Source organism: Ambystoma mexicanum, chromosome 13 (assembly GCF_040938575.1).
Source record: "Ambystoma mexicanum isolate Mex_15411 chromosome 13, UKY_AmexF1_1, whole genome shotgun sequence".
NCBI lineage: Eukaryota > Metazoa > Chordata > Amphibia > Caudata > Ambystomatidae > Ambystoma > Ambystoma mexicanum.
The window spans coordinates 681,307,054-681,329,925 of record NC_090938.1 but is presented as its reverse complement, the minus strand read 5'-3'; the positions used below and the strand labels follow the sequence as shown (position 1 = coordinate 681,329,925).

Genomic DNA, 22,872 nt, shown 5'->3' with positions numbered 1-22,872 from the left:
GGACGAGAAGAATTGCTGTTGCTCTCCTTCACAATCTGAAAGCTGCTGTGCCTCCAAGGACTGACCCAGAGAGGACCTGGTAAGGCGCCCTCTTTCCGAGCTATGAGGGACCATCGTGCACAGCTGATCTTTGCCAAGGCTACCTGGTAGACCTGCGATAGGCTGCCGACCCGAGACGGGGACTGCCGCGGAATCTCGAAGAGAAGCCCTCGGACTGTTGTCCGCCACTGTCGACGACCACCGTCGCCGACCGGAGCCGCCGTGCTCCCGTTTGCCTAAGAACTTCAGTTGATCACCGGACGCTCTTGTCTGCATAGTCGCCCGCTTTATCCCGCTGGAGAAGGCCCGACCGTCGACGCGCCGAGGAGCATCCGCCGGTGGGTTTCCCGCCACTTAAGGACCACAGAGATGCCGCCGACTCGACGCCCTTGCTGGACCACAGTTGTTCATCATCTCTTTGCGGTCCAGAACGATCGTCACTGAGGTGCCCCGCATGCCTCTTCCTTGCAGGACGCCAGCGCTCTGTCGTCGACGAGCACCGCTAGGAACAAAGCTGCCACTTCACTGCCGTAGTTCCACCTGTTCACCGTCGGACGTTCGACGACCCGTGACTCCTGCTTTAAAGGGAGGGCACTCAAGAAGGGCCGTAGATTCCCCGACACCGAACGCAGAGTTCCCCGACGCCTCTCGACGATCCGTGGCTCCTGCTTTAAAGGGAGTCACTCAAGAAGGATCGGTCGACGCATCTTCCGAGAACTCTACTCCACCAGGTACATTGGGGGGGTAAAACCTTAATAGGAGGAAATAAGACTATTGTTTCAACCATCTTACGTTCCGGCCTATCTCTATTGCTGGCTTCCTCGTTATTGATCTGTGTGACATTTTAACCGTACAGTTGATGCACTTTAATGAGATTTGATAACATCGGTGGTACCACTTTAGAATTGTATATATTTATTGTTGACTTCCGAGTACAAAGTGCGTTATTGTGATCGTGTACATACCTTTGAATATTATATAAAGACTGTTTTCAGTAATACAGTGTGTGGACATTCCTTTGTGGGGGATCGGGGACTACACTGTAATAAAGAACCAGCCTGCATCACCTCCTGAGAAGCTAGGCCTTGATTGCTCGTCCATTGCTACCAAATAGAGAATATTGGCTGGGGTCCTCTGTGCCTCTCCTCTACCATATAGAGAGCGGAAGTACAGACACCCCTACCAGTCTTTACAATGGGGTCATTAACCAACAGCGTGAAATTCATGTCTTTGAGTGCAGTATGTAGGGCTTCTGCTTTGGGTCCTGTTTGTCATTGAATCCTAAATTGATATCACCAAGGATATGATGCATTTGGTATTAGGTTTGATATGGGTAGCTAGCAGCAAAGGTATATCTAGGTCAGGGTGGGTGTTACTGTTAGGTGCTCTATAAATGGCTAAGAAATTGAATGTGGTTTTCTGGTCGGTGGCGAATTTGGCTAAGAGGAGTTTGTAGCCTATTTCTTCGATGGTGCAGGATCTGATTTGCAGACTGGATTGAGCTATTATTTTGTATTTGTATTTATTGATTTATTAAGCGCTTTACGCCAAAGCGCTGTACAATTGAACAACAAATTACATAAACAACCAATAACAGTAGAAGCAAATACATTATGAATCAGTTGACTAAACAATGAAAAGAGCAATTAACTGAGGGAGTTGGGTTGGGAGGGGAGTGGTGAAAAAATGGTAGGAGGGGGATGAGAAGGGTGAGAGGGGGCAATAGTTAGGGGAAGAATAGGGAGGAGAGGGGGGAAGCAGGGGGGAAGCAGGAGGGGGGAGGTGATTCAGGGAGGAGAATCGAGGAGAGATTTAAGGGAAGAGCGGAAGGAGGTGAAGGTGGGGGTAGAGCGGATGGCAAGAGGAAGGGAGTTCCAGTGTAGAGGTGCTAGGAGTTGGAAGGAGCGGAAGCGAGAGGAGGCACAGGGGAGGGAGGTACAGTGAGAAGGAAGTGGTCAGCTGAACGAAGGGAACGGGAGGGAGAGTAGAAGGAGAGAAGGGAGGAGAGATAAGGGGGAGCGAGCCCATGGAGAGATTTAAAGACAAGGCAGAGAAATTGAAATTTAAGTTGGGAGTGGAAAGGAAGCCAGCCAAGGGAAGAGAGAGAGGTAGAGATGGAGTCACGGGTGGTAAGGGTTGAGAGGGTTTCCGGGTAGGGCGGAACAGAGAATGGGGGTGGAGTCTGTCAAGGGAGGAGGAAATAGCAGAGTAAAGAGAGGCTAGAGCATCATCCGCAGATAATAAGGAGAAGTCTTGGAGAGTTGGAAGGAAAGAAGAGCAGGTGTCAGTAAAGAGGGATGGGTCAAATTTGCAGAAATTCCGCCGAGAGTAAGCTGGAGGGGAGGGGTTAGGAGGGGAGGAGTGTGGAAGAGGAGAAAGGGAGAAAGAGAGTAAGGCAAGGTCTGAAAGATAGATGGGAAGAGAAGAGACAGGGGAAGAGGGGTAGGAAGAATTGAAGATGAGGACCAGGGTGGAGCCAGAGGAGTGGGTGGAGGAAGAAGGAAGAGGGGAAAGGAGGTGTAGGAGTCAAGGATAGAGAAGAGAGGAGAGGATTAAGGGGGATAAGGGAGATAGAGATTGAAGTCACCAAGCACGGATAGAGGAGAGGGAGAGATGAGCGAGAGGTGGTGATCCAGGTCTTCAAAGAAGGAAGAGAGAGGGCCAGGGGGTCGGTATATGATCAGAAAAGAAATGGGGTGGGGTGAGGAGAAAGATTTGTAGAGGAATTCAAAGGTAGGGAAAGAAGGGAGAGATGGTGAGGAGGAGAAGATGTATTTGGGGTGGTAGAGGAGGCCAACGCCTCCACCACGGCCAGTAGTACGTGGGGTGTGAGTAAAGGAAGATGAGAAGGTGGTTAAGGAAGCGGGGACAGAAGTATTATGGGGGGAATCCAGGTTTCAGTAAGACCTAAAAAATGGAGGTTAAGGCGGAAGAATAGGTTGAGAACAGCTGCGGTTTTGTTGCAGATGGATCTGGCATTCCAGAGTGCCATGTTCAAGTGGGAAGAGTGATGGAAGGTGGGGGGGGTAAAGGTTAGGGCGGTGAGAGAGGGAAGGAGAGTAACAGGAGGAGTGTGGGAGAGGGTAGGGGGAAGGGCTGGGCATTGGGAGGGAAAAGGAGAGTAGAAGGGAGAGGAGAAGATGCGAAAGGGGGGGAGGAGGGAAGGAAGGGTGGGGAGAAAGAGATTTGCAGAATTGCTTAACAGAGGACTCGATGAATGGGCGAGTGCGTAAGGCTCGATCCTGTCGAGACCTGTGGTGAAGAGAACAGAGATTAGAGTGGCAGTTTCAGGTAAGGGCTGTGGTCAGGGAAATGAGTAAGGAGAGTGATGAGTAGAGGATGGGGGTGGGGGGGGGCTGCAGGCAGTACCAGGTTTGGGAGAAAGGTGCTAGAGGAGGAACACAGGTGGTGGATGGTTCGAAGCAGGGGTCCACCGTAGCTGCGCTCGCATTTAAATTGGAAGGGCCGCTGGCAATGGGATCAGGAGTGGTGTGGGCACAAGAGAATAGAGTCGGGCAAGGAGGGTGGGCAGAAGCAGTGAAGTTCTGTGAGTGGACCCGTGCTAGAGTGGGAAGGGATTGCTGGCGGCAAAGAGGGGATGGAGACCTGGGCAGCTGCGGGGGGAGAACTTCAGGCTTCAGAGGCAGAAAGGCTGGACAGAATCCCAAGTAGTCAGCCAGGAGGAGCCAGGCTAAAGAGGGCAAACCTAAGTAGCCGGATCGGTGCGGGGCGGGCCGGTGGCAGCGGGTCAGGGATGGCAGGAGGTAACAGAGGCAATCATGTTCCTGCCAGGACCCTGAGAGATAGTTTGACAGGTGGATGGGTCGGGTGCAGAGTAGTCGATCCAGGCACAGGAGAACACTGTGGCACCGGGCATCACTAGATGTTATGGGTGACTTCAGGCTCCAATGCCTTCCATGCACTAGAAGGGCTGCCGGCAGCAGGGGGGAGTCAAGGAGGAGGCACTCTGGGCAGCTTCACCCCCCCCCCCCCCGGGATCCCAGTAGCCAGAATGTAAGGGTGATGGCACGGGGGGTGCAGCGGTAGGGCAGGTACCAGGAGGGCACAGTGGCACAGCAGGATCCCAGTAGTCAGAATGGAGACGGATGACAAGGGGATAGCAGCAGCAAGGCAGGCACCTGGAGAGAACAGCTGCAAGGTAGGCTCCAGTGGCAGCGCACCGGTGGCTGCGGCTCAGAGATGGTAGGAGGTACCCCAAGCAGTCACGGAGTCAAGATGATGGGCTCAAGACGGTCTCACCCAGCCGGGATCCCCGCTGCCGGAATAGAGGCGGGCCGGCATAGAGAGCACAGGAGGACTCCAAGTCAGGTCTCCGAGAGGGCGAATGAGGAGAGGAGAAGAGAGGAGCACTCGGCAGGCCCGTCCGTCTCCAGCTGGAGGGATCGCCGCAGGAGCCGGGCTGGAGGCCTTGCCAGGGACGTTCCGGCAGAGAAGACTGATGACTGCTGCAGGCGCTGGACAAGTGCAGGAGGCAGAGTACACCGCAGGCCAGGCCGTCTGTCGTGCAGGAGACTCACAGTAGGGACAGAGCTGGAGGAGGCCCCGCCAGGGAGGAACCAGCAGAGATGATGGAAGATTGGTGACTGCTGCAGGGGCTGGATGAGTGGGGGGGGGGGGGGCAGAGCTCACCGTAGGCCAGGCTGTCCGCCGAGCGGGAAGTTCGCCACTGGAGCCTGGCTAGAGGAGAAGCTGGAGGAGGCCTCTCCAAGGACGATCCAGCAGAGAGGATGGTAGACTAAGGACTGCTTTAGGCGTTGGATGAATGCGGGGGGCAGAGCTCCCCGTAGGCCAGGCCGTCTGCCGAGTGGGAAAATCGCCGCTGGAGGAGGCTTCTCCAAGGACGATCCAGCAGAGAGGATGGAACGAGGCCTCTCCAGGGACTGTCCAGCAGAGAGGATGGAAGACCGTGACTGCTGCAGGCGTTGGATGAATGCGGGGGCAGAGCTCCCCGTAGGCCAGGCCGTCCGCCGGGTGGGAAAATCGCCACTGGAGCCGGGCTGGAGGAGGAGCTGGCGGAGGCCCCTCCACCACCTTGTGCATTAGATCTGTCGGTCCTGATAATGTTGTAATCAGGTGGGATACCTAGAGCTGATAGGGGCCCAGAGGCCTGGTGAAGCCAGGTTTCTGTTACTACTAGTAGGTCCAATTGTTGTTCGATAATGAGGTCATGGATTTCGATGGCGTGGGCTCCTATTGAAAGTGCATTGATGAGGGCACCTTTGAGGTTGCATGGTGGTTCTGTAAGAAGTTCTAAGGTGATGCTTGGACTCTGATCGATGGCATCAACGAGATGTTTGGCAGTGACTCCGGAGGGTCTCTTAAGTTGTTTGTTACTCGATGGTGGAATGGACTTCAGCTGAATGGGCAGGATACCGGCTGAGTTATGAATGGTAGGGGTAAATGTAGTACTTGTCCTTAGGCGATATAGTCTAGTGGTACCCTGAGCCGGGAAGGTAGTCGAGTCGACTGTAATATTTGATACATAGTCCTGATCTAATGCGGCTGTGGACTTGGTAGACAAACATTTTTTAAAGCTTGTAGTGGGGCTTAGGGTAATTAGGTGGTTCTGGGGAGGGGCAAATGGCAGTGTGGTAGGAAGAAATGGTGTGGGGCAGGGGCTGGGATGATGACGAAGGCAAGCTATTCTGGAGAGGCCTTTTCCATGAGCGATGTAAGAGTTACCTGAGCAGGGTAGTCCTGCTTGCTCGACGCAAAATGGAAACCTGGTAGTAAATAACAAGCCAAACATAGCTATAAGCCTCCAAGGGTAGCTAGAGTAGTGATATCTATCCTTTAATATAATTTGCCTGGTTCAAGGGGGAGATACTCATAAGGAGGTGGCAATTGATATCGGACTATGTCGCCCAATACAGAGGGAGGTAGAGGGGAATCTCACAGTTGTGCCGTTAATTATTTAATTGCTGCGGACAATACTGAGTAGGCATTCTGAATCAAGCTGGCACGAAGTGGCAAAAGGTATATTGAGTGAGGCTAGCGAAATAACAGCATGCTACCATGACAATAAATCCCAGGCGGTCATGGTACTGGCAATATTGGTAACTGGAGAATCAGAAATGATAAGCATTCCTAGAATAACCGCTGTAGGCAGTAAAAGTACAGAAGTCTAACAACATGATAGGGCATATGTAACAAAGCAATGTGCATTCTTGTGCAATTAGTGTATACATTAAGCTGAAACAGAACATTGGGTAGTAGCTAGACAGTGTGAGATGGCTTAACCACTTCTAGGGTGGTATTCAGTAGGTAATTACTGTAATCTGGTCGGGCAATCCAAGCCCGAGGGGGTGTATTGGATTTCGAAGGCAGTTCAGGCAATACTGGAGGAGGGGCATAGAGGGGCCATACTGGCAAAGTCCTAATAAGCGGGTTAAGTTATGCAGTAGACTGGACAAATCTAGCAACAGGAGAAACAGCTTTACTTTGGTGGGGCCACGGGTGGTATAACAATAGTGGATAGGGTAGGGTGGTTGACAACCTTTTGTTTTGGCGAGTATTACCAGGTATAGAAATAGTGTGGTGCACTGGACTGCAATGACCTCAGAGTTCTCACGGGGTGCAGCAGACTATTGGTAGCTATTGCTGCTCGAGAAAGAATATGAACAGTAGCAGGGACGCATCGTACACATTGTTGGTAGCGTAAAGTCACCGGACCGGAGCTGGTACTCATAATACTAGATGTAGTTGTAGCTGGTAGGCTGATGAGTCAGATGTCTCCTGGCCTGGTGCGCCCTGTGGCGAACAGGGGCAAAAATGCAGGAGGTAATCCCACTGTTGGAGCAGGGGGATTACATGGCCACATTGGATATGCAAGATGCATACTTTAATATTTCAGATTTGTCAGCACACAAAAGTACCTAAGGTTCATGATAGAGGACACCCCCTATCAGTTCAAGGTTCTTCACTTCGGCATTGCCTCAGCTCCACAGGTGTTGACGAAGGTACTGGCGGTAGTAGCTGCTCACTTCCGCAGGCAGTCCATCCGAGTGTATCCTTACCTCGACGACTGGCTCATAACAGGGGATTCCTACAGAACATGCCTAACGAATACCCAGAAAACTGTAGATCTCCTTCAGCCTTGGTTTCTCGATCAACAAGAAAAAGTCCAGTCTAGACCAAGCCAAGTCAAACAGTTTCTGGGGGCTCTATTTCAGACCAAAGACAGCCTTGTCTACCCCTCCACGAGAGGGTACAGAACATGCTGTTCTAGAACCCTCACTGTGTAGCCAGTCACAAGGTGACCATAAGCAAAGCCATGCGACTGTTAGGGATGATGGCCTCCTGCATCTACTTAGTTCCACACGCTCACCTGTGCATGCACCCCATGCAAGAGTGGCTCTTGAGCCAATGGTGTTGGGCCAGCGGACAGTGGGACAATCTAGTGGTTGTCTGGCCATGCCTTGTTCAGTCTTTGCAGTGGTGGTCAAGGGAAAACCTTCTGCAGGGGAAAGCCTTCACCACCCCCACAGTAGAAGCCACTTTGACCACAGGCGCATCTCAGACAGGGTGGGGTCTGGGGGGGGGGCGCTCTTACCTTCATCAGATGGCGCACAGCGTTGTGTCCCCAGCGGTAGTATCCAATCACATAAACTTGTTGGAACTGCTAGCAGTGCTCAAGGCCCTGAAGGCATTCCAAATACACCTCCAGGGGAAGACAGTTCTAGTCCTCATGGACAGTACACAGACCATGTATTACTTAAACAAGGGGGCACTCGCTCTCTAGGGCTGTCCAAACTGTCACAGAACATATAGAAATGGGCTCTCAAACACAAGATGCTCCTCCTGTCTCAAAACGTTCCAGTTGAACTCCATCTTCTAGCAGACGTACTCAGCAGAGACACCCCTGCCCACTCCTACCCGTAGCGCACGAGTCGTGACTACATAAAGACATGGTCCTCCACGTCTTCGCAGACTGGGGCTTCCTAGAGGTAGTCTTGTTCGCAACGCTGGACAACGCAGAATGCCCAGATCACGCCTCCAGGTACCCTCAGAACCGCTCCAAGGGGAACAGTCTCAGGATAACATGGTCGGGGAAATTCATCTACGCTTGTTCCCAGATTCCCCTGCTCAACAGGATAGTACACAAGATGTACCGAGAGCCAGTCGGGATGATTCTGGTGGCCCCGCCAACATTGGTTCTCCGATCTCATGGCAATAGCAGTCTCCCCTCCCAGGAAGCTGCCATGGCCTTACAACATGCTGTCGCAAGACCAGGCAGGCGTGTGGGTGGGTCGGTGGGGGGGGGGGGGGAGACACTGCATCCATGTCCTCAAACTCTCAATTTAGCAGCCTGGCTCCTGAGGTCATAGTTCGGGCATCTCCAACTCCCTCAACGATGCAGGGACATACTCAAGGAAACCTAACACCAGGCATTGTTACTCCAGCAAATGGAAACGCTTTGTCTAACCCACCTGCTAGATTCAGGCCTGGTTTTCAATTCCCTAAAGGTCAACTTAGCTGCGCTTTCAGCATGCAACACGTCCCAGAAGGTGGTTTTGTTGTGGAATATTCCAGTAATCAAAGCATTTATGGAAGGGGTAAAGAGGCTTCATCCCCCTATTTCCCACCCAGCTCCTGGGTGGGACCTGAACGCTGCACTTGCCAGACTAATGGGCCCCCCTTATGAACCTATACATGAACCAATGCAGAAGGCTAGCCTTAAAGCACTCCCCTATAAGACCGCCTTCCTGGTGGCGATCACATCGATAAGGAGAGTTAGTTGACTGAAAGGCCCTTTCAGTTCAGGACCCATTCGTCATGAGTCACAAAGATAAGGTGCTTCTGTGCACTCACCCACGATTTGATCCTACTTTTATTCCAAAGTTCCATGTAAACCAGTCCATGGATCTACCCATTTTTTTCCAGAACCCCACTAACGTGGCAGAGAGCTGTCACGATCCATGCCCCTGACCCCCTCAGGTATAACAGCCCCCTGGCAGCAGTGGGGCTAAAGCCCTTCACACTGGCCCCAAGGGCCTTAAAACTCCATCAGAAACGTTCATGGAGTTAGTCCTGGCGCGAAGCTCATTATCAGGAATAAAGCAATACTAGTTTTGGACCTTAATCCAACATGGAGGCCTACTACACAGCTCAGTTCTTTAGAACCAAGCCATGCGGTCTAGTGTTTTGGGTGTGGCTGGGCCTGGAACTACTTTACCTGGGCTATTTAAACCACACCCAAACAGCAGAACACGCTTCGCGTTATTCTGCACTCATGCAGCGTAACGCTCGCCGTGTCCAGCTCCTGCTCATCTGGTTCTCCAGCGGCCCGATCGTGAAGCCCTAGATCTGGATTCCATTAACAACCTGGAAGAAAAAGAACAGCATTAGCGAGCAAGAACACTTACCTGTGAAGTAACCGGTCCTGAATCCATCCTGCGCTTTGCTTACCTCGCCCATCTCCGGAGTTCGCCGCAACCTGCAAAGGTAAAGAAACGAGGACAGTATTAATAACAATTCTTACCTGGGCAGGCAGCGAGTCCTGGCAGCACCCTGCGCTTCTTACCTCGCCCATCTCCGGGTTTCACCGTAACCCGCAAGGGAGAAGGAACAAGGTCAGCATTAACAAAGCACTTACCTGGGCAAGCAGCGCTTCGATCGCTCATCACTCCGGAACATCACTGCAACCTGTACAAAGAAGGGACAGGTTAGCAATTAACACCAATGAACAGCGCAGTGCTCCGCATCAATAACTCACCGTGGTCTTGGCCATCGGCGCAGCAACTCCGAGATCGCAACCATCCCTGTGAAAACAAAAAGACATTGTTAGGGAACAACGTAGTGGAGCAAGACGCTGACAAGACTAAGAAAACAGAGGGAAAGAAAGACAGAATAAAGACGGAAAAGACATTATAACTCACCTGGAAGACAGCAGGCAGAGTCAGTCACAGCCGGTCTGGACCCGACAGAAGGGCACACGGACCAGTGGAGCAACTAGGAACGCCCGCACCAACCACGTGCCCCTGCACAGAGACGCAAGACGGAGAGTTCAACGCACAAAAACCTAAGGTGAGCAATAACCCCAAGGGAGGGGATTTGGACCAGTGGGAGGTGTGAGTCCACCCATCGCAGAACCAGTATCCTAATCCTCCATTCTCCTGTTATAGGCGCTACCCAATGTCTGGCACATAACCAAGCAGAGAGTGGTGCGGGATAGCGCTTAGACCTCCATCCAGTATCGTGTGGCACCCCCGTGGATACCAGGTGAGCGTAACGGAAGCCTCCACGCACTAGAGTCGAGCAGAGCTGTATCTGTTACCTGGAAAAGACAAAGCCACTAAGGAACACAAACCCGTTTTTTAGTTCAGTGGCAGCTGGTAGAGAAGGGGGACCCTGTCTTTAAATCAGCTATTTCAAAGTGGACTGTAAACTGCATCACACTGTGCTACACTCTTGCCAAGAGAGATCTGCCCTTCACGCCTGGCGTACATTCTACTCTGGGCACAGAGGCTATCATAGCATTCATTGCAAATGTTCCTCTCGAGTCCATTTGTAAAGCAGCAACCTGCAGTTCTGTACACACCATTCCACAACACTACTGCCTAGATACACACTCGGTCTGATTCTCTGGTGGGACAAGCAGTGCTAAAACATCTCTTTGCTACTGTTCCTTCTCACATCCCGCCATCATCTCTGGGCACTGCTCGCTAGTCTATGCACAGCATTTGATTCTAAGCAGATTAACAAGCATCAGAAGACATGTATTACTCACCGTAATAGCATTTCTGATGATTGTATCTGCTTGGATTCACATGCGCCCACCCTTCCTGCCCTTGTGGAGTAGAAGGAACATCGATATTTTACACCTTCTCCCTTCTGTATTCGCTCACGCTGACTATAAGGCTGCCTCACGGCAGAAAAAACACAATCGGAGTGACCTTGACATGTGAGGGATATTGGGTATACTAAACGTCAAGTTGCGGATAGTTAGTCACGCCCATGTGAACGTCTCCTTTCGATCTTCGAACGAAAGATGCAATACTCTGTGATTAACACTAGATGTCAGACTATATGCACAGCATGTGTATCTAAGCAGATACAATCATCAGAAATGCTATTACGGCGAGTAATGTATGTCATTAGCGTTTACAACTCCTTGTTTTCCCAGTACTAGAGTGGTGTGACTGAGGGGAAACTTGTACAAATCTTGGTTGCCTGTTTTCTATTTTGGCCTGAGGTTTCTCTGAAACAATATGGGTGGTGGGGTTAACATGCGTTTACCTTACCAGAATAAGTAAACCTTTTCCCATTTAACTTCTTCCTAGTGTCAATATATGGATGCCATTTTCTAGGGTCATCTTGGAAGGAAGTAAAGGGGAAAGGATGACTGTATCACATAAATGGTGTTGGGACTGACGGTTCATTATAAAATGGAAATGGGGGGGATACTTTCACCCCATGACATCCTCCTTCCAATCCCCAAGTGTCCTTTTCCCAGGTGATCCTTCCTCGCATATCCACCCCCAGCATCAGGATCCAAAAGCGATTGCCTTTCACTGGCCACCTGAGAAGAGGATCCATGGGGAGTAGGTGTGAAGATGCCTTCAGGTCTTTCACACTTAGGAATATTTGTGCTTCAGTCCTCCTCCCTTGAGTTAAGCCTGAATGCTTTGCCACTGCTACCACTATGGAGTGTCTGGTCTTTAGTTTTGGTGAGAAACACTGGCCTACCTTTAGGTTAGATGTTTGCACAGCCCTCCTCAAAGGACCCTAACATGTGTACTAGGTAAAATAGTTGATTGGCTGTATAGTGTCCCTTGGTACGTTTCTACTTTGCATTTACAGGTTTTGTGGGCCCTGAAATATTATCGGTATGTAATTTAATATCCTGGGTAAAAATGCTACAGCCCTGCTGTCCTCTGCTTATTTGATACTGACTGGCAACATTCGTTCTGTGGTTGACAGTTTTGAACCATGAAGGCATCGAAGGATATTAAAATAGGCCATTAGGAAGTTCTGCATTGAGGTGTACGGCTTGAAAATTTCAATCTGATTTTTCTCATCTTTCCTCTCTTCTAAAGGCTTGGAACGTCCTTGCTCTGGATGGCAGCAACTGGCAAAGAATTGACTTGTTTGATTTCCAGCGGGACATTGAGGTAGGAGACCTGCACAGTATGTTCTTGGGTTGGTGGAATCTTTGCACTTTAACTTTCCATGCTGTATATTTTCCCAGTTTGGGATGCGTGGTCCTTTTTGGTCTGTGCCTTTTTTGCCACCCTACTGTATGCACCACTGCTTTGTCTGTGTGTTTGTGTGTGCATCCTGCTTTTCAGTTGTAGGATCATCATTCTTAATCATAAATACATTTCGAGGGGATTGGGTCCGCCGACGTATTCCATATCTATGACAGTAAACACCACAGCTGTGCTGCTTCGGAATTTTTTCCTGCGTCGATACGCTGTCCTCGAGGGCCTCTGTCGAGCCGACATCACTGGATGTTATAAGTAGGACGCACGACGCCCGTAGCCTCAGTTCCATTTTTTCCGCGAACGTGTTCGCTTTGGAGATCTCTGCGCGCCTCGGTTATACTGAATCCTGTTCTTTCGGTTCTTCGAACCTTTTCGTTTGTGTATTGACGATGTCTTGGGCTTCTTCCACCCCGCGGTCGGGTTTTAAGAAGTGTCGGGTTTGCGGGTCCAATATGTCGTTGACGGACACGCACGACGCTTGCCTCGGGGAGGACCGCGATACGGATGACTGTGTCGACTGCCAGTCGCTTAAATCGAAGGCCTTGCAGGAGCGTAAGAAGAAGCTGTTGGTGGGTAAGGTGGCCAAGCCCTGGAAGTTGCGATCCATTGGACTTTCGACGGACGATTCGAGGGGCAACTCTCCACATCGTCGTGAGTCCGGGGGGGTCTCGGTCCAGGAGTTGGTCTCGCTTCTTCGAGGAACTCGCGGAAGCGCCGTCACAGGTCGCCTTCCCCATCCTCATCCGAGGACTCCGCCCGTCAGCGGGTTGCTTGTCCCAACAAGCATTCCACTCCTGAGGAATGTGATTCGTTCTGGCAGGAGATGGCGATTTTTCAGTCACAGGGCTCCGTTCTGTCCACGCCATCGAAAGACGCCGGCCGTGAGCGTGCTAGAGATGCCACTCATGCACCTTCGTGCTCGAGCGGTCGTCGCGAACACCGGGCGCCTTAGAGGTCCCAGCCGGACAAGGTGTCATGATGCCTACCCCCGGGCATCCGGATCAAGCCCATCAGCCCCGGGAGCAGGCATCCAGACATTTACAAAAACCCCAGCAGCCCCAGCTAGCGGCTGTCTGGGTTCAGTCCTGGCGCCGTAGGCACCAGGCTCATAATACAAATCAGTCCTGGCGCCATAGGCGCCAGGCTCATAGAAATTACTTACCTCATGCAGACCATGCTGCAAATAAATCCAAGCCAACGTGAGGCCTGGATGGGACTATTTTACTACAGGGACTATTTTTTACTCGGGTGTGGTCCTGGGGAACTTCTTTCCTGGGACTACTTTGGAGGCTTTTTAAACCACGACCGAAGAGCAGCACATGCTTAGTGTTATTCTGCATCCAGCAGCATGACTCTCACCGTGCCTGAAGCCAGCATCCAGTCTTCTGCCACACCCGCCTCGAATCCGGAGCTCCTAGAATAGAGGAAGAAAAGGACAAGGTTAGAAAACGAACTTATTTCAAATTCCTCACCTGATTCTGGATCCATTTCATCTCCTGACCTAGAAGTACATCAGTCCTGCACGCGTCGCTTCGCCATCTCCAGCACGGCGCCATACTCGCCAGTTCTCACAGCATCTTTCGATCCGGCACTGTCCATTTCTTCGCCCTCCTCCGGCACCTAGGGGCACAAGAATAACAAGGTGAGCCAAGGGAATCAACACATACCTCTTACCACCATATACTTACCTGATTTACCACCGGCGGTGGTATTCTCCATATCTTCATATGCCGCATCTGTAAAGAGGGAGAAAAACAACACGTTAACGCATGTAATAGTTACCGGACAGCGTTGGGTAACACACTCTTACCTGAACGCCAGCAGCAGCTACGAGACCTTCTACTCACGAACCCAGTTGCAACTTAAGGAAGGAAGGGGACAAGAGTGAACATCGGGCACATTGAACTCTTTGAACTTGATACTTACCAATCCCACCTGGGACTTCAGAGTCCCTGCTTACCGGAACTCTCCCAACGCCTTCAAACCAGTGAAGTAACTGGTATCTACGTGCCCCTGCAAGACACGCAGGATGGAGAGCTCATCTTTTACAAACATAAGGAAAATACTTCTTTGGGTCCAGCAGACCAGACTAGGCGGGCCAGTCCAGACAGTCATCTCTGCACTACGCATCACGTTGACGGAGACCGCAGCTGTCCGGGTCCGATCGACACCCCTGTGGGGTCCAGATGAGCGTAACACAAGCCTTGTCGCTCTAGCAAAGCCTGTTCCAGTTCCCGGTCCTCGACACCCTCGAGACCGTCTGAGCCTGTGAAGTCTTCGAGGAAGACATCGACGCCTTTGGCCCCGAGGTCGTCAAGGGACTCTCTCGAGGCTCCTCCGCCGAGGAAGCCGTTGGCGCACAGGCTGTCGAAGGACATGCTCGGGGCTCCGCCCTCGAGGACTGTGACGCCGTCAAAGTTGTCGGCGCCACGCTCGATGCCGATTCCGTCAACACCCTCCATGCCTTTCGAGGCTGCTTTGTCGGAGGTACCCCATGGCACGGTGGAACCCCCCAGAAAGGCTCTGGCCAAGGCAAAAAATGTCTGTCCCTTTTTCTGTGCCCTCCTTCCAACCTGTGGATTATATCTCTGAAGGGGATGAGGGGGTCTGTGGAAGGTATGGTGCCTGATGAGATTTTGTCTGGTCATAGCCAGATTGAAGACCTGCGTCAGTCGCTGCACGACGCCAGTGGTCTGGACACCTCTCTGGAGGTGGAGTTCTGTAGGCCTGAGGCTGGCACCCATGCTGAGTCCTCATACCGGCGCCGTATGTAGAGGGTCACGGAATACTTGGGGTGGTCTGTGCCACTTGTGGATTTTCTGCAGGATGACCTGACGGACATCCTCGACAAAGGTTCTCCAACGGACCCGGTACTGCCTTTACATATGGCTTTGCAAAGAATGGTGGCGGCGGCTTGGACTGCCCCGGAGAGTCTCCCGGCAGTAAGCACATTTCGAGGGGATTGGGTCCTCCGACGTATTCCATATCTATGACATGTAATCACCACAGCTCTGCTGCTTCGGAAACTTTTTCGGCGTCTGCGTCGATGACGTCGATGCGCCGTCGTCGAGGACCTCCTCCGACGTCCGACGTCATCCGATGTGATAAGTAGGACGCACGACGCCCATAGCCTCAGTTCCGTTTTTTCCGCGAACGTGTTGCTTCGTGTTTCTCGGTTTAAACGCCTCGACTCTTTGGAGTTCTGTTCTTCTCGGTTCTTCGAACCTGTTCGTTTGTGAAATTCCTTCTGAAGATGTCTACTTCGTCTTCGACCCCGCATCCGGGTTTCAAGAAGTGCGGGGAGTGTGGGTCCAAGATGTCGGTGACGGACTCGCACGACGCCTGCCTCTGGTGCCTCGGGGAGGCCCACGACACGGATGACTGTATCGACTGCCAGTCGCTCACGTCCAAAGCCTTACGCGAACGTAAGAAGTTGTTGTCGGTAGGTCGGGTGTCCAAGTCCCGGAAGTCGAAGTCTGCGGGGCTTTCAACGGATGATTCGAGGGGTGACTCTCCGTGTCATCGTCGGAAGTCTCGTGGGTCTCCTTCTAGGAGTCGGTCTCGCCACTCCTCTGCCTCTTCGAGGCATTCTCGGAAGCGCCGACATCGGTCGTCTTCCAGGTCCTCTTCGGAGGGCTCTGCCCGGCACGTCACTTACCCCTCCGGCCGTGCGACGCCGGAGGAATGGGCTTCCTTCGGGAAGAAGATGTTGGCGATTCTTGAGTCGCAGGGTACTCAGCCGTCCGCGCCCCCGGGTGGGGTCGGTCGTGTGAGGTCGAGAGACACCGCTCGCAAGAGTGGTCGGCACGAGTCAAGGGAGAGGTCCCGTTCGGACAAGGGGTCTCGTTCTCGACGTACCCGTTCCAGGTCCCGGTCCTCGACGCGTTCGAGACCGTGTGCACCTGTGAGGTCTTCGAAGAAGGCATCGACGTCTGTGGCGTCGAGGGCGTCGACAGGCTTTCTCGAGGCTCTGGCTCCGAGGAAGTCGTCGATGCCGTCGACGCTCAGGTCGTCGAGGGACACGCTCGGGGCTCCGGCCTCGAGGGCTGTGTCGACGCCGCCGATTCTGGAGGCGCTGCATCTGACGTCGACGCCGATCCTCTCTGCTCCGATGCCGGTTCTCTGGGCGCTGGCGCCGATTCGCTCGACGCCATCGACGCCTTTCGTGCCGGAGGTACCCCAGGGCACGGGTGGACCCCCTAGGAAGGCTCTGGTTAAGAGCAAGCACTCGCGAGTGCCTTCTTTTCGCCACCTGGACTATATTTCAGAGGCGGATGAGGATTCGGATGGCCTGGTTCCTAGTCAGGTTCCGGATGACATTGTCTCGGGCCATAGTCAGTTTGACGAGTTGAGACAGTCACTGCATGATGCCAGTGGACTGGACACCTCTCCGGAGGTGGAGTTTTGTAGGCCTGAGCCTGGCTCTCATGCTGATTCCTCGTACCGGCGCCTTATGGCTAGGGTTTCTGAGTACTTGGGATGGTCTGCTCCCCCAGGGGAGTTTGTGCAGGATGATCTGACGGACATCCTTGATGTTGGTCCCCCAACTGACCCGGTTCTGCTGTTCCATATGGCTTTACAGAGAAGGGTGGCGGCGGCTTGGACTGCTCCGGAGAGTCTCCCGGCGGTGGGCAGATCCTTGTCGCGGAAATACCGTCCAGCCAGTGGCAACCCCTGCTACTTGACCAGGCACCCCACTCCGGAGAGTTTGGTGGTGCAGGCGGCCACGGCCCCGGCGAAGCAGGCGTCGTACCCTACCATCCCTCCTGATAGGGACGACAAACGTTTTGATGGCTGGGCGAAGAAAGTGTTTTCTTCTGGTGGTATGGCGCTTCAGGCGGCCAACTCCATTTGTGCCTTGTCACGTTTCACGCACACTCTGTGGAACTGTGTTGCGTTAGCGGCTGAACATGTTCCCGAAGGGGATGAACGGGATGGTTTCCTTGCTATGGTCCAGGATGGTAAGGATGCCATGTGTGAGTCCGTTCAGTCGGGTTTGGACTTAGCTGAATGCGTCAGTAGGTCCATGGCGACGAGCACCGTGATACGCAGGTTTGCGTGGTTGCGGAAGTCGGGGTTTGCGCCTGATGTGCAGTCCCGGCTCCTCAACATGCCCTTTGACGGTGAACACCTTTTTGGCAGCAAGGCTGACGAGAGCCTTGAGAGGTTGCAGACCTCAAAAGCTGCAGCGAAGTCGTTGGGCGCTGCAGTTCACCAACCTCCGCCTTTCGTCCTAGGGGACAGCAGTGGAGGGGTGGTTCCTTTCGCTATTACTCATCCTTCAGTAAAGCGAGAGGAGCCGGCAGTCAAAGAGGCCAACGCAGGGGTACCAGAGGTGGACGACAGGGTACCCGTGGTGCCAAGGCCGCTCGGGCAGTTGCCTCTTTGCCCTCAGGTAACGCCGCAGCCGCTCCCACTCTGTCGTGAGGCCATGTCCCATGGTTCGCCGGTTGGGGGAAGGCTGGCGCAGCATCTTGTAGAGTGGCAAGCCATTACTTCAGATGTGTGGGTTCTGGAGATCATAACCCACGGCTACTGTCTTCCTTTTCGGCACAGGCCTCGCGACAATCCACCGGGGATCCTCTCTTTGCAGAGTCCGGATCCGCTCCTTGCGCAGGAAATTCAAGCCCTGCTGGAGAAAGGCGCCATAGAACTGGTGCCTGTAGCGGAGAGGAACAATGGATGGTATTACCCTTATTTTTTGATTTCGAAGAAAGACGGGGGATTGAGACCCATCATGGACTTGCGCGGTTTGAACAAACTCCTCAGGAAGGACAAGTTCAAGATGGTTACTCTCTCTCAAGTCCTCCAGGCCCTTCAGCTTCAGGACTGGTTGGTGTCACTCGACCTCAAGGATGCTTACTTCCATGTGCCGATCCATCCCAAGCACAAGAAGTACCTGAGGTTCGCGGTTGGCGACTCGCACTTTCAGTTTCGGGTCCTGCCGTTCGGATTGACCTCCGCCCCGAGGGTTTTCACCAAGCTCATGGTGGTGGTGGCAGCGCATCTCAGGCAAGGGGGGATTCACGTCTACCCCTACCTGGACGATTGGTTGATCAGGGGGAGCTCTCCCGAGCAAGTCCTGGATCATCTATCGGTCACCTGTCGCTCCCTTCACAGGCTGGGCTTCTCCCTCAATTTAAAGAAGTCCCATTTGACGCCAACACAGCGGCTCCAGTACATCGGAGCGGTGCTCGACACTTCCCTGGGGCAGTGTTTTCCTCCCCAGGGCTCTTCACATTCAGCAGATGGTGCACAAGTTTCAGCATGCCCAGACGCTCCCAGCGTTCGAGTTCTTGATGTTGCTCGGCCTCATGGCATCCTGCATTCTTCTGGTGCCAGAGGCTCGCCTGCGGATGAGATCTTTGCAGTGGGCACTCAAGACGCAATGGTCGCAGTCCTCCGGCAGGATGTCGGACTCTATTCAGGTGCCGTCCTCGGTCGCCCGGGACCTTCTGTGGTGGGCCGTCGAAGGCAACTTGATGAAGGGGGCTCCGTTTTGGCTTCCCTGGCCGGAGGTGACGATCGTGACGGATGCATCCCTCACGGGATGGGGAGCTCATGCCAACGGGCTGACAGTCAGCGGTCGTTGGTCTCCGTCGGAGTCCAGACTCCATATCAATCTGTTGGAGCTGAGGGCCGTCAGGCTAGCCCTGAAGGCTTTTCTGCCGTCTGTGCGAGGGAAGAATGTCCTGATCCTGACGGACAACACAGTGGCCATGCACTACCTCAACAAAAAGGGGGGGGCAGGGTCACTTCCTCTGTGCAGGGAGGCGATGCAGCTCGAGTTCTGGGCCATCCAGCAGGAAGTTTCGATCTCGGCAGTTCATCTGGCCGGAGACGAAAACGTGACGGCGGACGCTCTGCGCAGGCAGAGCGCGATCTCTCACGAGTGGGAGTTGGCTCAGGAGATTCTCCTGGAGATCTTCGCCCTTTGGGGGACCCCTCAAGTGGATCTCTTCGCCTCCAGTGTCAACCGGAAGTGCGAAAGGTTTTGCTCGCGGGAATTTCCACCAAAAGGAGCCTTAGGAGACGCGTTCGTGGTGGAGTGGTCATTCCCGCTGCTGTACGCGTTTCCTCCAGTCCCCGTCATCCCGCAAGTGCTGCGGAGGTTACGGAAGTTCGGTTCCCGGATGATCCTCATTGCCCCGGCGTGGGCTCGGAGGACGTGGTACCCGGACCTTCTCGACTTATCCATCTGCCCTCCACGTCGTCTTCCCTACCGAGACGATCTGCTCTCACAGGAGGGGGGGTCAGGTTCTCCATCCAGAGGTCAGATCCCTCAACCTTCACGCTTGGCTTCTGAAAGGTTGAGGTATAAGGATTGGGACCTCCCTGAGGACGTGATGGAGGTGTTGCTTTCGGCCCAAAGGCCAGCAACAAAGTTCAGAATGTGGATCCTTTTGCATGTGACATCCCCATGGTTCTGTCCTTTTTACTTTCTTTGGCCCACAGGGGCTTGCAAGTGGGTACCGTTAAGGGTTACCTGGCGGCGCTGTCCATCTTTAAGCGCTCGTCTGAAGAATGTTCTTACTTTAAAATCCCTTTGGTTCACTGTTCCTGAAAGGGCTCACTAATGTGTTCCCTCCGTCACCTTTCCTGGTGCCCGGTTGGGATTTGAACCTTGTTCTTAAGTTTCTTATGGGTGCTCCGTTTGAGCCTTTACATTCTTGCCCTTTGAGGCTGTTAACTCTGAAAACTGTGTTTTTAGTTGCGGTTACTTCCGCTCGCAGAGTGAGTGAGTTACAGGCACTTTCAGTTAAGCCTCCCTTCACTGTATTTCTCAAGGACAGGGTTGTCCTTAGAGTTCGTCCTTCTTTTCTTCCGAAGGTGGTGACGGAATTTCATTTGGCCCAGAAGGTTGTTCTTCCGGCATTCTATCCTCCTCCGCATCCTGGTAAGGAAGAGGAGAGGCTCCATAGGCTTGATCCTAGGAGAGCTTTGAGCTTTTATGTTTCACGCATGTCCCGGGTCAGAGTGGATGATTAACTCTTTATTGGTTACGCTGGGAAGCGTTTGGGTCAAGCTGTGACGAAACAGACTTTGTCTCGCTGGATTATTTTGGCCATCTCGGAGTGCTACCACTTGGCGGGTAAGGACCCACCGGCTGGCTTGCGGGCCCATTCTACCAGGGGTATGGCTGCGTCTACTGCCCTGCAGAGGGGTGTTCCTATTCGCAGCATCTGTGATGCAGCCACCTGGGCTTCAGTACATACATTTGTACGTCACTACTCCCTCGATTCCATCCGAGCACAGGATCTGGCCTTCGGCAAGGCGGTCCTTTGCTCTGCTATTTGATTGGCTATTCTAAATTTTGATTATAAATTCTTTCCCTCCTCCTTGCTTTTGGTACTGCTGTGGGAGTCTGTCATAGATATGGAATACGTCGGAGGACCCAATCCCCTCGAAGAACAAGTTACTTTCTTACCTGGTAACGTTCTTTCGATGGGATGGTCCGACGACGTATTCCATATCGCTCCCGCCCTGCCTTCCCCGCTGCAGAATTTCTTTTGCGATTGCAGCTTACGTTCCGCAAGGCTTTGTGTCTGACTGGCAGTTGACTTATGTCACACGTTCTGGGGGAAAAAACTGCAACTGAGGCTATGGGCGTCGTGCGTCCTACTTATCACATCGGATGACGTCGGACGAGGTCCTCGACGACGGCACATCGACGTCATCGACGCAGGACGCAGACGCCGAAAAAGTTTCCGAAGCAGCACAGCTGTGGTGATTACATGTCATAGATATGGAATACGTCGTCGGACCATCCCATCGAAAGAAAGTTACCAGGTAAGAAAGTAACTTGTTGTTTTGCCACAAATTCCGCCCAGCCAGTAGCGACACCCGTTACTTGACCACGCACCCCACTCCGGAGAGTTTGGTGATGCAGGTGGCTACGGCCCCAGCAAAGCAGGCGTTGTACCCTACCATCCCTCCTGATAGGGACGACAAGCGTTTTGATGGCTGGGCGAAGAAAGTGTTTTCTTCAGGGGGTATGACTTTACAGGCAGCCAACTCCGTGTGTGCCTTGTCACGTTTCACGCACACTCTGTGGAACTGTATTTCATTGGCGGCTGAACATATTCCCGAAGGGGAGGAACGGGATGGTTTTCTTGCTATTGTACACGATGGCAAGGATGCTATGTGGGAGTCCGTTCAGATGGGTCTGGACATGGCGGATTGTGTCAGCCGGTCCATGGCGGCGAGCACAGTAATACGCAGGTTTGTGTGTTTGCGGAAGTCTGGGTTTGCTCCTGATGTGCAAGCCCGGCTCCTCAACCTGCCCTTTGATGGTGAACATCTTTTTGGCAGCAAGGCTGACTAGAGCCTTGAGAGGTTGCAGACCTCAAAAGCTGCAGCAAAGTCATTGAGTGCTGCAGTTCGCCAGCCTCCGCCTTGTCGTCCTAGGGGACAGCAATGGAGGGGAGGTTCCTTTCGATATTATTCATCCTTTAGTAAATCGAGAGGAGCTGCAAGTCAAAGGGGCCACCGTAGGAGTGCCAGAGGTGGAAAACGGGGGAATCTAGGTACCAAGGCCGCTCGGGCAGTTGCCTCTTTGCCCTCAGGCACTGCCAAGGCCGCTTCAGCTCAGTCATGAGGCCAGGTCCCATGGTATGCCGGTTGGGGGAGGGGGGGAAGGCTGGGGCAGCATCTTGTAGAGTGGCGTGCCATTACTTCAGATGTGTGGGTTCTGGAGATCATAGCCCACGGCTACTGTCTTCCTTTCCGGCAGAGGCCTCACGACAATCCACCAGGGACTTTGAAAAGTCTGGATCCGCTCCTTGCACAGGAAATTCAGTCCATGCTGGAGAAAGGCGCCATAGAACTGGTGCCTGTAGCAGAGAGGAACCAGGGATGGTATTAGCCTTATTTTTTGATTTCGAAGAAAGACGGGTGACATCATGGACTTGCGTGGTTTGAACAAGCTCCTCAGGAAGGACAAGTTCAAGATGGTTTCTCAAGTCCTCCAGGCCCTTCAACTTCAGGACTGGTTGGTGTCTCTCGACCTCAAGGATGCTTACTTTCATGTGCAGATCCATCCCAAGCACAAGAAGTACCTGAGGTTTGCGGTTGGAGACTCACACTTTCAGTTTCGGGTCCTGCCGTTCGGATTGACCTCCGCCTGAGGGTCTTCACCAAACTCATGGTGGTGGTGGTGGCAGCGTATCTCAGGAAAGGGGGGGGATTCACGTCTACCCCTACCAAGACAATTGGTTGATCAGGGCGTGATCTCCCGAGCAAGTCCTGGATCTGTCCGTCACCTGCCACTCCCTTCACAAGCTGGGCTTCTCCCTCCACTTAAAGAAGTCCCACTTGACGCCAACCCAGTGGCTCCAGTACATTGGAGCAGTGCTTAACACATGCCTGGGGCAGTGTTGCCCTCCCCAGGTGAGGGTTCATCACATTCAGCTGATGGTGCCCAAGTTTCAACACGCCCAGTGTCTCCCGGCGTTCGGGTTCTTGAGGTTGCTCGGCCTCATGGCATCCTGCATTCTTATGGTGCCAGAGGCCAGGTTGCGGATGAGATCTCTGCAATGGGTCCTCAAGATGCAGTGGTCACAGTCCTGCGGCAGGATGTCGGACCCCGTTCAGGTGCCGCCCTCGG

The 22,872-nt window shown here is 53.1% G+C and overlaps 1 protein-coding gene across 2 annotated transcripts in view; it reads left to right on the top strand.

The window, feature by feature from the left end:
• The window catches only part of FBXL20 (F-box and leucine rich repeat protein 20), an 867,163-nt gene that overhangs the window by 493,383 nt on the left and 350,908 nt on the right, over positions 1-22,872 (top strand). For both annotated transcript variants that reach the window (XR_011283101.1, XM_069634719.1), the window contains exon 4: positions 12,099-12,173. Coding sequence is in view for 1 of the 2 variants with exons in the window: in XM_069634719.1 (XP_069490820.1) it covers positions 12,099-12,173 (75 nt within the window). In the remaining variant the exon portion in view is untranslated. The remainder of the gene's footprint in view (positions 1-12,098; positions 12,174-22,872) is intronic.